General features: G+C 40.9%; 2 protein-coding genes across 2 annotated transcripts in view; one reads left to right on the plus strand and one right to left on the minus strand.

Annotated features, from left to right (window-relative positions):
• Positions 1-392: 392 nt before the first annotated feature.
• On the minus strand, positions 393-11,757 carry rassf9 (Ras association domain family member 9). Its single transcript, XM_023429480.2, has 2 exons — positions 11,583-11,757; positions 393-3,288 (listed from the first exon to the last, which is right to left on the minus strand). The coding sequence occupies exons 1-2, from the start codon at positions 11,627-11,629 to the stop codon at positions 2,025-2,027; spliced, it is 1,311 nt and encodes a 436-aa protein (XP_023285248.1). The 5' UTR covers positions 11,630-11,757; the 3' UTR covers positions 393-2,024.
• A 2,042-nt stretch (positions 11,758-13,799) lies between these two features.
• Positions 13,800-16,666, plus strand: part of nts (neurotensin) — a 6,022-nt gene continuing 3,155 nt past the window's right edge. Inside the window, exons 1-2 of the mRNA XM_023429496.2 lie at positions 13,800-14,160; positions 15,042-15,103. Coding sequence (XP_023285264.1) covers positions 14,100-14,160; positions 15,042-15,103 — 123 coding nt within the window. The 5' untranslated portion in view covers positions 13,800-14,099. The remainder of the gene's footprint in view (positions 14,161-15,041; positions 15,104-16,666) is intronic.

Genomic DNA, 16,666 nt, shown 5'->3' on the forward strand with positions numbered 1-16,666 from the left:
GGGGGGGGGGGGGGGGGGGGTTAAGCAATTAGTGTGTGAAATAGATATCCTCTGCTTTTCCAAGCAGCCAGCCTCACTCTGCCCCGAGTACAAAGTGTTAGTCTGTCAGCGGTACCTTGACAAGAGGAGAGTGCTGGCTGCTGTTTGTGTGCCTGCCTGGCGACCATCTTGTCTGATTATATGGTGCAGACAGTGCAGAGCGGCTCTGAGGCGGCTGTGTCATCTCTCTCTGTAGGACTCGGAGCTTTGAGGAATCTGTAAAGTTCAATTCTTTGCATTTGAAAGAATTGAATCTGAGTTTTTTTCCCTCTTGCAGTTCAACATCAAGGACAGTAACGCTGTTGCTAAGTCATATTTAACACACTAGACAACAGTGATTACTCTTTGGGACATTTAAAGTGTTAGTGTTTATTATGAAAGTTGAAATATACATTTTAATTTATCATAGCTTGTTTTTTTTTTTTAAGCATGAGTTACACATTTATAGTCCAGATATTTGTTATTTTGGTCGTGATTGTGTTTGATCAGATTGAGATTATCCCCTGACAGGAGAAACAATCATCTGTAAAAATACAATTACATGATAAATAAATAATTTCTCGGTTGCTTTATCAAATTGTCTTTTTTTTTTAAAGTCTGCACCTGTGCCATAAGAAGAATCATTTACAGCAGATACAGCAGCGTATTTACAATGTAGTCGAGAGGAAACTTACGATTCATTTCACACATTCTACATCCAAACCAGTCAGCTACTTGTTTTAATATAAAACATCGTTAATAGACTTGTCAGTGTGTTGGAAGAAGTGCAGCTTCATAAATATATTGAGAACTTGAGAGAAAAAAAAAGGGGCAATAAACATACATTCACCATTTTTGACAGAAATTAAACAAAATAAAAAAAGAAGCCTTTTAACTATCTGAGCCTTTAAACGTTAAACACGTCTGTCAGTGGTAAATAGTCATTGCCTCTTTGTTGGGCGCACAAATGTACACTTTAAAAGTGGGTCATCTAGTGGTCAGACAGTGACACAGTAATCGGTGCGTACATTCCTCCAGATTGTGCCGTCCATGTATCATCATCATCATCATCATCATCATCATTACATTTCAGTCTCAGGCCTGAGCATCGTTTAGCATTTCAGAAACCCACAATGTTGTTTAACAACTGCAGCTCTTTTCGAAGGTATTTTCAGAGACAAAAACCCAAACTACTGATTTGAGAAAAGAAAAAGAAAAGAAAAACCTGCTCACTAAACAATGTTCCCCAACTTGTGACTCATTTTCCCAATCCAAAAGTGATGCATTATTATTTTTTTTTTTACAACACAAGAAAAAATACAAAAGATAAACAATGTGTATCAAAAGTTAAAATAATGGAAAACAAAATCATTGTGGATAAATATACCTGATATTAAAACTTGGGCTGATTTTGGCTCATGTCACTCAAATCGAGCTAAAAGGTGTTTCACTTGATTTTTTTCTAAATAAAATGCCAGAAAATAATGAGCTATGCCCAGATTAATAAATAGTGAAATCCTCAAATTGCTTGTTTGTTGATTTGAGGCCTTAATTAAACTCCGGACAGCTGAACATGTATTTGTTGTTATGCTTTTGTCTAGAGTTCATGGACAGAGGCTCGCACAGACCCTCTGATGGCCGAGTTTACGTCATGTGGACCGTTGCAGATCACTAGCTTAACTTTCACAAAATCGCAGAGATTCATACTTAGGATGAAGAAAAGCAGCAAAACCTTTGAGAAGCCCAAACCAAAGAACGTTTAACATCTTTACTTAAAAAAAAAAAAAAAGGTTGAAATCGTTAATTCATTTTCTGTCTGTTTGCAACTATTCTGATAATCATCTTTTTTTTTTTTCAGCTCCAGTTAAATTACCATCTTGGGTCATTAAGATCTCTGGGGATTTATCTTTCAGACAAACAGATAATGAGAAAACCTGAGAGGCACAAACTGGGGCTAGTGCATACAAAACTTTTTTTTGTTTTAAATGCTGGGTCAGCTGGGTTGTTCAAACGTCTGTATCCAGTGGGGGAGGGAAATCCAGACATGGTGACAGCGAGTCCTGACTGTGTGTGGAGCTAATCCCAGTGTCTGAGTCTGTGTCTGTAATGTCTAGAGGGGACAGGCTGTGTTTGAGTTTCACCGTCTGTGAGACGCTGCACTGAGTCTCACTTTTCACAGGGAGAGGACTGGACTTCTCCTCTGTGCTGTCCCCGATTTGCAGTGAGCTCAGCTGGGCAGCCAGATGCCAGCACTCCTGGTCCTTGGAGAGCAGCGTGGTGTCAAAGTACTTTATCTGCTTGTCTATCTCTGCGGCTTGGTTGTGAAGGGACACGCCGGTGAAGAGACTGTGTTGCAGTTCTTCCTGCATCCTCTTGAGCTCGACAGTGAAGAAGGATTCGTCCGTCTCGGAGGCGATCCAGTAAGCAGCCGCCGCTCCTTCCTGTTCACTCTCCTCATGTTGCTCTAGCGGGAAACTGGCCCTCCCCAGCTCAGTGTCAATGTCCCGGGACAGCTGGAGGATGAGCTCCCGGTGTCTCTGAACCTGCAGCTCGAGCTGTTCGATTCCATCGCCGGTGTACAGGTACTCCAGCAGCTGCTCCTCAGTGTGCGCCTCCAAACTCTGACCGCAAGCCTGAGCCAGTGAACTCTCACACTCGGCCTCTCTCTGCACCTGCAGTTCAAACTGCTCAATGTCCAAATCCAGCTCCCTCATGTGTTGGATCTGCTCCCGGATTGTGTGGTCCTGGTTGAGAATAAGCTGCACCATCCGCTCGATCTCCTCGGCGCCCGGGGAGCTCTTGCTGTCATTGTGAAGCTTCTCCAGCTTCCTGAAGGCTTTCTTCACCATGCGCTTCTGCTTCTCCACTGGCAGAGACTGGGGGTAGTGCGCACGGCCGTGCTCCCACCGCTTCTGCTTGGCCCCCTTGGACTTAACGGCCTTCTTGGCGGGCTGAGGCACAAAATCGCTGGTTTTGAAGAGAATAAACTGGATGAAGGGTCTCTGGTCACCCCAGGCATACCAGAGCCTCAGGATTCTGGTGAGAGGAGGCAAAGCTCTCTCAAAACCCTTCCAACGCTCGACGAGACAGAAGTCTTTGGGTTCCCCGTGCAGGAGCCGCTTGCTCTCCGGGACTGACTTGTGATCTTCCAGTAACGCCTGAATCATATCTGCACAAGTTGTGTGCTTTGTTACCCCACAGACGACCTTCTCCTCATTGCAGACAGTAACCTGAATCTCTTTTCCGATCACAGGCTCGGCATCTTTTGTCCTGGGAAAGAGACAGGAAAAAAAGCTTCAAATCGTGGCTTAGAAATGAAATGAAGACTCTTTAACATCCTAGTATCCCCTCTGTTTTCCCTCAAGTAACTTTAAGGTTGTTTAAAATCATCAACACTACATAAATTGAAACCAGATTCTTGCTATTGCTAAACAGCCAACGTTAGCATTAAGCTGTTCACATAGCAGCCTAGTAGAAATATTGGCAGTTCAGCATAAAACAACTGGAAAGCAACTTTTGTTTTGCTTCTATCACATTTTCTCTTCTACTGAAGTTAGCATGCTAACCAGCTAGCCCTGGTCCGACTGACCATTTCTGATACCGAGTCACTGTAGCGCCCAGGCTGCCCTGAAGAAGTAGCACTGCTCAGAGGATGAGTTATCGCCTCTCGTCTTGTAAACACAACAATAGCTGAAGCTTAATGCTAACATTGGCTATGTAGCAATAGCAAAAACTGACCCACTACAACTTTGGGGCAGACAGATATATCTCTTACTGAAATTTTGTGCAGGCGTTCGTGGTCCCCAGAGGATGAAACCTACTGACTTTACCTACAGTGCCACCACCAGGTCTAGGCATCAACTTATCCAATTAAGTATCAACATCTACTGGATGGATTGCCACAACATTTGGTAGAGATATCAAAGGTGCACAGAGGGTAAATCCTCCTAACACTTTGTCTGTTTGTCTTTTATGTAGATAGCTGAGACACTATGATTAATCCAAAATGTTTTGTTAGCCATAAATTAAAAAATGAAATGCCGTGTTTACAAAAAGTTCTGTTCAAACTGCTGCTGTGAGAGAGCTTGTGGAGTATTTGAAGTGCAACACACACATACTCTCCCACTCACACTTTTGAAGTCCTTTCACCATTCTCAGTATTATTTTTTTTTTTCTTAAATAGATTCTACTTTGATGGTTTTCCATTAGGTCAATGAGCAGAAAACTATGTTCGCTCATTTTGTGCTCCCAAGCTTGATTCAATTAGACTGTTGCTCATGGTCTTACTCATCAGAGATGATCACTTAATGGTCCGGTTCTGAGCTATTTAACCCCAAGGCCCTCATTACCTTTTCATCTGGACCGTAAAACTTGTTCAAAAATTGACCTCTGATGGGCCGACGATATCTATTTTTTACATGCTTAATGGACCACCGGTAATATCCAGGACCTAATATCCAGTCATCAGATGAAAGGCACTGGCAAATGCAGACATCCACAACATGAACAAGTAATCAAATAAGCAGATAACATTGCCAGACATTTCAATTTGATTTCAAGATAAAGAATGATCTATCATGTTATTATTTATATGAAAGATAACATCTTGGGATTATTCTACAATTTATGTGATTAATTAGGTTAACTCTGATGTATTGTAGCCGACTGCCAAGTTTCAAATGTTAAGTCAAAGCCCACTCTGTAATTGCATAAATGTTATACGTCATTCCTTTTTTGCTCCCAGATAGTTAAATGTCAAAGAAACCAGGAAGATTACACATGTAATTCCACCAAGAGACAAAAACTGGAGCTCCTCCTCTCAACTCAACACTGAACTCTTTTTTTTTTTTTCTGTGTGGGTTGAAGAAAGGTTAGTCTGTGGTTTTGCAACCAAACAGGCAATACTTAATTAAAATGTTAACAGCAATAAATCAAAACAATCCATTTGTAATGCCGGTTGATGCCAGGTTTCGTCAACAGTATTTCCAAAAAAACTGATTTCACATAGCAAACTGATGACATCACGGAGGGAGTTTAGTTGCAGCTCAGCAAGACACACATAATCTCAGATAAGTGGAACCAAAAGGTTAAAGGATTTATTTTTTTCTTTCAGTTTGTATTTCATACATCGAGACCTGCATTCAAGGATGAGTGCACAAGAACAGATTCTACAGTATGTTTTACCAGAAAATGAAACAAACTGTGATTGAAATCAAACACGATAGATGTACAGCTGTGCTATCAAAAGTTAGAGGTTGTTCCAGGCAGCAGTGGCTTCAGATCTGCACCTTGCATCTTGTACCTGCAGTGCCTTTTTTATCTGTGGAGATAACCTTGGTCGGCAGCGGCCCACATCAATCTCTGATCATCGCGAGGGAGCGTGGACAAAAGAAACATCCTCTGAAGATGATACAGATACTATCTACCTGCATGCTGACACGACTAAGTGAGATATTAAGTATTATTCAAATCACTTAAGTGACTTATCTCAGAGTTTGCTGATTTTTTTTTTTTTTTTTTTTTTAACAGACTGATACTGTTGTGTTTTGGTTCCCACATGGCATGAGAACTGGATCATTGTGTAAACTGCAGGTGAATAAGTTGTCAGGAATGCAATACCTATGCAACAATGCAAGAGGCTGGTTAATGGTTATGGAGACCCTTGGTAGATGAGCGGGGCGAAGCAAATACCTGAACTATGCGCAGGCCAAACAAATCCAGCACGCCTCTGGCATTCACAGACGACAACCACGACGACTTTGACCTCAAGAGTTTCCAACTACCATCTACTAAGGAAACCCCACAAACGCTACTACGGTGCACGGGAGAGAGAACAGTGGGTGGACCACACCTGTACTCTAATGCAACAGCCTTGAAACACATGAGATAATGTTTGTACAGCTTATATTTTAATCAACAGTCCTCTGGATTGTTCTACATCGTCTCAAAAACAAGAGGTTATCGGGTAAAATCAGGTGTAACTATGGACACAGGCAACCTGCAGTGATGTACTAGCAAAATACATTTACTCAAGTACTGTGTTTAAATACAGTTTTCAGGTACTCTACATCAGTATCTTCATTTTATGCTTTTTTTAGAGGGGCATACACTCCACTACATTCATTAAGCAGCTGTATTATTAGAGTACACTGGACATTAAATCCATAGCAAATGTATGTAAAATCTTAACTACCCAATGATATTCAAGGTTGTTAAATCAAGCACCATCTTGACTGATTATACAGCATGAACCTCTGGTTTTGCAAGCCAAAAGGTTTGGGAACCACTGCTGTAACTGCACTGCAATGCATGGATGGAAGGACTGGTGAAAGAATTGCCAGAAAAATAGAAATGTTTCCTACAAACACTAACACTGGCCTGCGTAAAGCATGTGGGAAACGAGTATCTATGGTCATATCTGAACATACAGGTGAATAAACAATGCTCTCCAGACAATTGGGTATTTCAGAGAGGGTGACCCAAGCCCCTCAGCTGTGCAGGAAGCGGGTACAGCAAGGCAGGGAAACACCTGTATTTGTCCTGGGCTGAAATCACCAACATCCTGCCACCAACAGTTCAATGGACAGAGGGAGGAAGGGGAAAAATGGATTCCACGCCGGTCACTGTGGTCTGTTTTCAACTCCACTCTAATGTGAAGAAAGTGCTGACAAATGTATGACTGTGGGGCCACGAGCCATATTCCAACTGTTTGGACTACAACCTTTTTAGTAACGTCGAGAGGTGTTAAAAATGTGTTTAAACATTTCTCAGGGGACGAGCTGCTCGAATATGTCAATAATTGAATTAATCTTCAATGGGAGGAACAAGAAAGCTAGGGGGGAAAAATGAATTCAAATAGCATCAAACATTCATATTTCATTTGATCATGACTGTCACTGTTATGATGTTGGATGGCCAGCATGTTAATTATTTTACCAAGGTAGCTATGGGCTAATTTGAGCAGTGAGTTTACAGTTGAGTGGCAGTGTAAAATACCTGCCTAAATGTCAGTAATGCTAGGCTTTATAATATGACTTCTTACCTGATTGTTTACTATTTCACTTGGCTGCTAGCTACTGTCTGCTGTACTGCTACTGGGGGGAATGGGGGGGTTGCCTGACTGCCTTTCCTGTTCACAGGCTGGGCCTCTGACTGTTCGTTTTTGTTTTGTTTTTTTATAACAGGAAGTGGAGAAAAACATGGGCGAACACTAGTACCTGTGACATCAGCCATAGATTTGTGATCATGGACTTCTTGAAGTGTGAAGTTTTCTGTAAAACTACATTTGGGGCCTAGTTGTAAATGTAGGAGGAGGAGGAAGCAGCAGCAGCAACAACAGCTGGTTGTGAAAAGCTGAGACACAGCAAATCAAGAGAAAACAACCTCCAACATACTTTTCTCTAAGCCTCAACACCTCCCTTAATGGCGCAATGATTCACATAATGGCCAACTAAACAAATTAAAAGTTTCGAGTTAAAAAACAGAATACTTTTCACTTTAACCTGTGCTATGCTGAAGGTCAAATTCCTTAAGACTACAAAACTTTATCACTGGATCGCTCAAAACTGTCTGGAGAGACGTTGTTTTCTGAGGAAAAACACTTTGATGAGAATGGCGGTATCTGTGTTTGCTAGTGCCAAAACCACTAACCCCCTCGAGTCCACTCCCTGCCAGGACAGACACAAACGCTGCACGCACCATTGGGTTGATTACATCGCAGCTAATACATTCGTACGGGCTGTCACTTTGGGTGCCATTTGATATTCATAGTTTGGGATTAAGCTGCGGTACCAGACGCAACAAATGAGGGTGCCCTCATAGGTCACAGCTTTGGGTGATAAATGACAAAGCTGACGCTGATATCGTGGTGAAGTCGAACCTTGTGATTTGGAAAGGTGCCAATGGAATTCAGGACGTACAATGATTTATATTCTTTAATAGAAATATTAGAATACAAGGTTCTTGTCACGGCGAGGATGGATGCTGTGGGGTGGATAACACATGATCGTTTCACACCTGAGTGAACCCAGGAAACCTGAGCAGACCTGCTTGACCTCAGCCTGAACTTACAAGCTGCAATACCAAGGAGACATCAGACATGTGGGGAGGAAACCACATTCAAATTATCTGAATTTTAGTACAAGTTTCTGCGTTGGACGATTACGTTACAGCTCCACTGTGGTGGTGTGGCTCTCTTCCATTTTAATACTCATAATGACAACCCTGCAGACATTAACAATTCCCTCTTGTGTCATAAATTTGCAAGCTACAAGTTACCACAGAGGACCACATGCTGGTGGTTTGAGCAAGTCATAACAAACGACAGCATTATGGCGCTCCAGCGTCTCAGCACGTTTTTCTCAGATCAATAGTGATAGCCTATGATAAGGTGATGCGGCTATTTCAAACAGGAACAAAGCTGCTATGGCGTATCAACAAATATTTCTTGTAGCCACTGATGTAAACAAGTTCTCATTTTCTCCCCAAGGGACTGAAAACTTTGATTATATCCTGATTAGTCTGGCGGTGAGGAAATCAAAGGATTGCTCTTACAACTGAAACACAAACAGTACGTCAGCTGATGTGAGAACAGCAGATAAGTGACGTAAAACTTGTTTATACTATAAATCATTCCTTATTGTAACTCTAAAGTGTTGGTTCACCCAAATACATTTCTTCTTCAACTACCAATCCAGATCATTTTGGTTATACTGGCCATCTCTGCTGTCACCTCGGTACAATGGAAGTAACAGCCATGCTAGTAGTTCTGAGGCTTTGGCACAGTGATAATTCGAGCTAATTGCTAATAACAGCATGCTAACATGCTCACAATGACAACGCTAGCATGCTCATGTTTAGCAGCTATATGGTTTATCCTGTTCACTCATCTTAGCTTTGTGTTTTAGCATGCTAATTAGCATTAGTTTTGCAGTTTCAGTGGCACTAGTGTAGGCTATATGGAAAGTTAGGGAGTCGCTAAAGTGGTGACAATTCATCAACAGCAGTTGAAACTTCACATGTCAACATCATGTGGTTACTACAGGAAAAGACAGATGATCACAAAGGACATTAGGATTCACCCTCTAGGCACCATGGATAGATACCAAATTGCATAACAATCCACTTAACAGTTGTTGATCTAAAATCTCTCGCCAGAAACGGCGTCTTTGTAACTCTGGGTGATCCACTTTCTACTGAAGGAAGAAGTCCTTATGAGTAGATATCAATAAACTAACCCTTTGAATGAAGGAGATCTTGAGTTGTGAGACATGATACATCACATTACAGACATGACATTTGCATTGGTTCCCATATGTTAAATGTTCATAACATTAGGCTAACTAAGATGATAAGGTTTTATCTGCCCTGTCTGTCAGTGAATGTGTGAAACCAAAGAAGGGCAGCAAACCCTTTTTAAAGTTAAAACAGAGAAATATATTAGCTGTAGAGAGCATCTACGTAGTGTTTTCCCTGACAGATACACAGAGAGTGTAGGACAGGAGACGCTTCCTCTGGCTCTTATCTGTAAGAGGATGAGGGATCGGTGAGGAAATAACATCACTTTTCTATCTGTATATGTTCATCTCTGGGATGATGACTCCTCTGATAGGCATCTGTGAGCAGAGACACAACACACCCCTTCCCTTCTCCTCCCTTCCTCTGTGAAACCACCCACCCCTCTTATTTTTTCTTCCTCCCCCTCTGAGCAGGTCTGTGAATCACCAAAATAAGCTTTTGCTCAGTGAAAATAATACAACTGGTATCTTTTTTTTTTTTTTTTTCTTTCAAGATTTGCCCTGGCTTGCTAATTTGTGTTATCCAAACAATTTCAGTAGCTAATTGGTCCTGTGAACAATGCTGTCATGCTGTAAGTGTGGCTCAGTGCAAGATTAAGTGGGAGAGGTCACTGCAATGCTTGGGTCACGATTGTCACTGGCTGGAAACCATCTAATTTTCAAACCCTTTCAGGCCCGTTTGTGCTCTTTCACTATGGGATGCCACTTTGACACGAAGGACTGATTGTTTGACAGTATTCAAACAAAAGTGTGATTCATCCACCATCATCAACACATTTGAATTTTTTATAATCTGAAAGTGTGCAAAGGTTTCTTATGTTTGACCTGACTGCAGCTCCACGTCATTGTCATCCTTCAGCAAACATCCAGCTCAGTGTCTCAGCGTCAGTAAAAGCACGTCTCTGAAATCAAGCGTTTGACATTATCTACAGATCAAAACACTTAAGGTAATTATAGGTGCTGCAGTGGTAATTACCACGCAACATGAAGTAAAAAGAAATAAAGACATCCACTGGAGACAGCTTCAGTCAGACTGTTTGAAGTTATCAAAGATAATTCATCTCAGCTCTGTGTGTAATGTGAAAGTACATCCATTATTCTGCTGGTGCCACAGTCAAAGGGTTTGTTTTTCTTAGGCAATAATTTATACTAAATTACTGTAAGTTTTATTTCTGAACTTAATCCAAACCCTTTTCCACTGAGTTTGGTGGTAAATGAGAACCTTTTTTAATAAGTAAAGCTAATGAAAATACGTCTTTACCCACAGTTAAAACCTTCCTGATCCCGGTTTTGGCAGCATGAATCCTGCCTGCACCCTGCAAGGGATTGGATCATGACCTAGATACTCTCAAAAGACAAACTCTGTTTACCAACTCTGCACAACTAAAGTCTGCAGTCCACAACAGAGGACAGCTTGTGCCTCGGTGAATCTAATTTTCCCACCTTTTTTTTTTTTTTTTCTCTAAACCTGAGGCTGAATCCCAGCTGTAGCCAGGGGCACATCAAAAGGCCAGGTTAGTCACTTAAGGAAATTGCTGAGGCAAATTATACATGTTGATGACAGGATCTCTCTCAGGTCCTTTGACTCTGTCGTACCAGATGAAACGGGTATTAAATATAACATCTTTGTAGTAATTACAGAGCAGGAGAGGGTCAAAGCTTGTATGAGCTGATGCACAGTGCCGCGTACTTTGACAGGAAGGAGAGAAACACTATCAAAAAGTGTAATCTGCTCAATCTTTCCACAATAATTGGAAATATTACAACAAACAGGGAAGAAAACAAGTCTTACGTCTGCTTAATTTAGTGAAAGGATCCAAATGTGTGTTAAAAACATAGATATATGGATGAAAAATTGTTTAAGGTTATATCCTTCCCTCCTCCAGATGCAAATATGCAATCGGCCTCTGGCTTTTGTGTTCTTGTAGTTAATGGCATTAAATGGCGTTTCTGACTATAATATAGATCTTTTCTAATGATCCACGGTATCACCATGTTGGACAACCTGCACTTTCCTTCTAATATTGTTGGTGAAAAAGATGCTAACACAAAGCTCCATTCACAATTCACTTTTCCCCCCTTGTGCAGCTCAGTCATTAAATCCAACGCGCACTGACTTCAGTTCAGGTCTCCCTCCTCAGCAGTTCAAAACAGAGAGCTCTGCGAACTTGAAAGAACACACACACACACACACACACACACACACACACACACACACACACACACACGCACTCTCTCTCTCTTATAATCGCACTCTCATCAAATTACCTGTTTTTCAGTCGAGCTTTCAGGAAGTTTTTTCCAAACGGAGCCATGACTGAAGGAGCGGAATTAAATAGACAACAATCCGAAATACGTTAGAGTCCCCGCATGGCAGGACGTCGGACAGTTGTGTGGTGTGTTTCAGAAAAGTTGAGTCTGTCCCGACTGCAACTCTGTCCGCCGCCCCATCCTAAAAGCGGGAGGGAGGTGTTTCCCCAGACTTCATAGACATTTATCGGTGAAACTCTGCCCCCTTCCACCTGCAAGAGAAACTAGAGAAACTCGAGCAGAAAAAAAAAATGACAAAGGTAAATACTTTGAAAAAACTGTAAATTAAGGAACCAAACTAAAATAATATTAATAAAAAAAAAAAACTACAGTATAAGGTCAATTTAAACTCAAGTTAAAACATAAGAGAACATGAGACTATCTGGGCAGTAAGTGCTAAAATCCCATTAGGAATAAGTCACATTTTGATTATAGAAGAGATTATAGAACAAATAGCACAAATATTATTAAGATTATATATATTACACAATATAACACACAATGAATTAAGCTTTTACAAATATATGTAACGGTGCAATGAAGAGGCAGAAGTCAAGTGATGTTGAAATATGATTAGTTTACAGTGAGCTGCCTCTCGGCGTTTGGATTGAAATGACAGAGATGAGATTCAGACATAAGAGGAATGCAGCCTGCGTTAACTCCAGCCAGACTGTTTCTTCTGCACAGCACATATGTCTTGGACTTGTTCCAGCTGGGTTGTTTACTGTATATTAAAAGAGGATAATTCTCTCTGGGGACCAATTAGTGTGAATATGAACAAATGAAACTAAGGCTGATTTACAATGAGGATGCACCAACTCGACTATACTTACTTTTTGGCTTTCAATCAAAGTGGATTTTATGTGATAGTGTACCACATGTACATACAGTATTTCATTAGAAACGTCCAGTCTCTTCTTTTATATTACAACCCAAAGCATCCTAGATTAGGATACAAAATGGACAACAATCAGAGGTGTTTGCCAGGACATAATTACTGCTTATATTTAATTTCACAACATGTATTCAGTTTATTTTTATTGATCTGAAGTCCATCAGATCGGAATAATGAACTCTCAAGTCTCTAATGTGATATTACTGTATAGAGACACTGCATCATCTTCATCCCTTATTTGTTTTACATCTGATATTTCTTGCCTGGAACAAATAGATATCTGAGAAAAAGAATCAAAGGTACAATTTATTAAAATTTTTTTTTAAAAATCGAGTAGGAGGACAGGATCTAAAATAGATCCCTGTGGGACTCCATAGAAAAGTACTAAACATATTTTCTTTTTGTTATATTTACATATTTGTGTTTAAAAAAAAAAAAAACAAAAACAATAGCTGTATTTTAAAACTTGTTTTGAATTGAAGTCCAAATTGAATGGTTGACCATTTCTTGTTTTACTTTATTCAGGACCAACCTGTGTTGCACAGAGCAGTTCTGTGTATTTAGATCATGCTCATTCAGAATCTAGTAGTTTTGCATTTGCCTTTTAAGCCAACGTGAAAAGTAAGTCCGTAAAGTGCTAAAAAAAAATTGAATTTGAATATTTACAATTCCTTGAGAAAGTCCATCTTCTCATGAAAATTGTGCAAAATGAGCAAAAGTACCGGAAAAGCTATTTAATGGACTTTAGGGTGAGATTTACTCAAATGAAAACACACTTTAAAAGAAACACTTTAAGAATATCAATAACAATATTTCCATAAAACAACTGGCTGCTTATGATTATTATTCATGTATTTTTAATGCCCTCATTTTGGTTTGTAATTTGATCACCTGTTGATTTGAAAAGAGACCTAATAATATACCAAAAAAAAAAAAAAAAGAATGAATCTTTGTCGTGCATCCTCCCACTCTCCCCCATCACTCCTGCATCCCGTCCCCGGGAGACGAGAGCAAAGCAAACCTCAGGCTGTGTGCATTCATGAGGTGAAATAACCAAATCTCTCAAACCTTGACGCAAAAACCTTTCGCCTTGTGATGCTAAAGTGACGTCTGATAAAGCAATGACACAGTGACGGGGGGGAAGGGAAACATGAAGAGAGGGATGGGTGGATGATTGAATGGATGGATGGATGGATGGAGGGGGCTGAGTTAGTGGGTGGGTAGGTGGGGGTGGGGGTGGCAGGGGGGTAGTGGTGGTGAGAGATCCTCTGACATCACATTGCCTCTTATAAACTGAGGGAATGGAGCCCACTGCACTTCACATCCAACCAGAAAACTGCAAGGAAGGGGAAGCGTTGTTTGGAGCTGGGAGAGAAGAAGAAGAAGAAGAAGAAAGGGAGGAAGAAGACAAAAAAGAGGAAGCAGCAGCAGCATCACTACTACACATTCCCTCCTCATCCTCTTTAGCTGTCTGGGTCTGACCCTTAACCTTATGGACTAGATTCTTCCTCGGGTGAATTCTTCCGAGTTGGATCCTCTTTTTGTTTGTTTTTGTTTTTGTTTGTACTCTCGTGGTCAAGATGCAGGCACAGTTGGCGTGTATGCTTCTCCTCTGTTTCACATGTGGCGGACTTTGCACAGGTAAGCACTTTCAGCAGGCTTTTGCATGTTTGCATCATTTTCTGATTTTTATCATCGACTTCACTCATGGTAACGTAAGTAGATAAAAAGCCACGACAGTCGGGTGAAGTATGCAACACGTCCAGCCCACTTACTGCATTCAACAGGTGCATTGTTTTGGTATATCAAAACAGATTATTCTATATTTCTTCAATTTAAGACATTTATTCTTCTCGTTTTCTATCCAAGTTGTGCCTTACTGCTTCAGTATTCCCCCTCCTTTACGCTCCTATTAGCTCCTTCTCCTCAATTATCCAATGTAATTTACATGTACAGAGAAGAAAACAATATTTCTTATTATCTTTTTAATTGGTTCCAAAATTAAGGACATTAATTCTTTTATTCATTTATTTCATTAAATGCAAGCTACACTAAACTGCGTAAGAATCTAAAACCACAGGGAATCCAATTAAATCACTTTTGCTCCAATGAGCCAATGAAACCTAAAAGATGGAAAAATGGATCAAAAAATAAGTGATGGATGTTGGATCTACAAAGCTTTATTGGGTTATTTGTGTTTAGTTCAGTCTGAGGGCCCGTAAATCAATCGTGCGTCACGTGTTGAACACTTAAAGTTGCCTACCAGCGAATAAGACTGAAGGCTGAGCCTCCGAATTAAACTTCAGAAGAAGAGTTTGCAGCATTTACATCTTAATCCCAACTCACAAAGATGATGGAGGAAGTCTGAATGGCAGTTTAAAGCATCAGACCAGTCGATAAAGATGGTTCTGTATTTCCATATCTAATTGACATTTTCTTCTGCAGAAAGCAGTCAGGGTTGATTTACGTCCAGGTTAGATTTGGCTGACGGTTATATTTTCTGTTTTACCTCCAACCGGCAGACGTCGACCAGGACCAGCGAGCGCTAGAAGACGAGCTGCTCAGCAGTCTCTTCACTTCTAAGGTAACTGCTCCTCTCTCTCTCTCTCTCTCTCTCTCTCTCTCTCTCTCTCTATCTCTCTCTCTCTCTCTCTCTCTTTTTTTAGTTTTTTTATTCTGCACCTGTGACATCAGAGACGGGGTGTCCAAAAAGCTTCAACCCAGCCGGTCAGCTAGTGACACTTCACACTCACACACACACACACACACACACACACACACACACACACACACACAGGCTTCCCACCCAGGTGTTCTTTCATGAAACCTGCACCCGTGCTTCAGTCACAGCCTCACCTTTTTGGCCGTGTTCCTGCTGAGTGGCAGGTAAATAATTTACTGGAAGAGACTCACTCTGTGTCACTCAGGGCCAAACTTACTTTTGGGGCTGACATTGTTTTGTTTTGGGTTTTTTTTATTGGAAGTGTGTAAGAGAGAAATAAATATAATCAACACACTCCAGTTGCTGCAGTGGAGGGCATGTCCTCTGAGATGAAAGGAAAATAAGAGCTGAGGCTGAGAGAAGTTATTCAGGCGTAACTTTAAGATTTTTTTCTTTTATCAAATCTATCTGTTGCCGTGCGCTGAGGGCCAAGGCAAAGCTGAGGGATGAAGTCGGCGAAAGTGGGACTAGAGGCACAAGGAGAGACGGATGGACCGAGCCTAATAGGATTCAGATGGACCTGACGGCATCATAGCGACACATCTTCCTCCTCTCTCTCTCTCTCTGATGAATAACCGTGGCGACCGCACGGAGACGTGTGATTCATTGCTGCTGATGCTGCGAGGTTGCTCAGGGGTGATGACTGTAATAATAACTTGCCGGGTGACAGAGTGCTGAAGAGGCTGGAAAGTGCAGTATTGTAGCAGATACTTGTTGCTTTATCTTAACAATATACATTTTTTAGGCGACATCTAAATTGATTGACCTGCTCAGCCGCTGTTGAGATGCAGGCGATAGATTTCCCCCTCCGGTTCTTTTTTCTCTCTATTGAACATGATTACATTATTCTACAGCCAGGGCTCATCTGTCAGCACAAAGGTCAATACAAAACTAGCCAGACTCTCTATCATTAGTCACTTGGAATATAGATTGAGCTCTTCAAGTCATTTTAAGTTGCTTATTATAAATAAATTGAGTCAGTGTTAAAGAAACAGAGCAGAACATTGCGATAAAGTGTTCTGGTGGTTCAGTTACTAAGTCACTCGCTGACAGAAAATCCAAACGTCACTGAGACGGAGCTGATTTGTTAATAACGTGTGGCCCCACGGGGGACTGTAAGAATATTGGGCCCCTGAATTAACTGTTTATTTCCCTCCTCAAAGTTATTGATTAACTGTCATTAAGGGAGAAGATCCTAATACAGCCAAATTAAAAAAAATAAATAAAAAAAACTACCCGTCATGTGACCTTTCTGCATAATTAAACCTGCACCTGGCCCCCACTCACTTAGTTCATTTAAAACCAAATGAAAACCACTGAACTCCTCCACACATGAACGATTTCTAAATGTCAGTAGCTGCTTATGTTTGTTTCCCTTGCGTGTTGTTCGTTTGATGTCTCTACAACTTTTATTACACCACCCCC

Source organism: Seriola lalandi, unplaced genomic scaffold (genome assembly GCF_002814215.2).
Source record: "Seriola lalandi dorsalis isolate HSWRI2012SDOR001 ecotype SW California unplaced genomic scaffold, Sedor1 jcf7180002054894, whole genome shotgun sequence".
Classification (NCBI taxonomy): domain Eukaryota; kingdom Metazoa; phylum Chordata; class Actinopteri; order Carangiformes; family Carangidae; genus Seriola; species Seriola lalandi.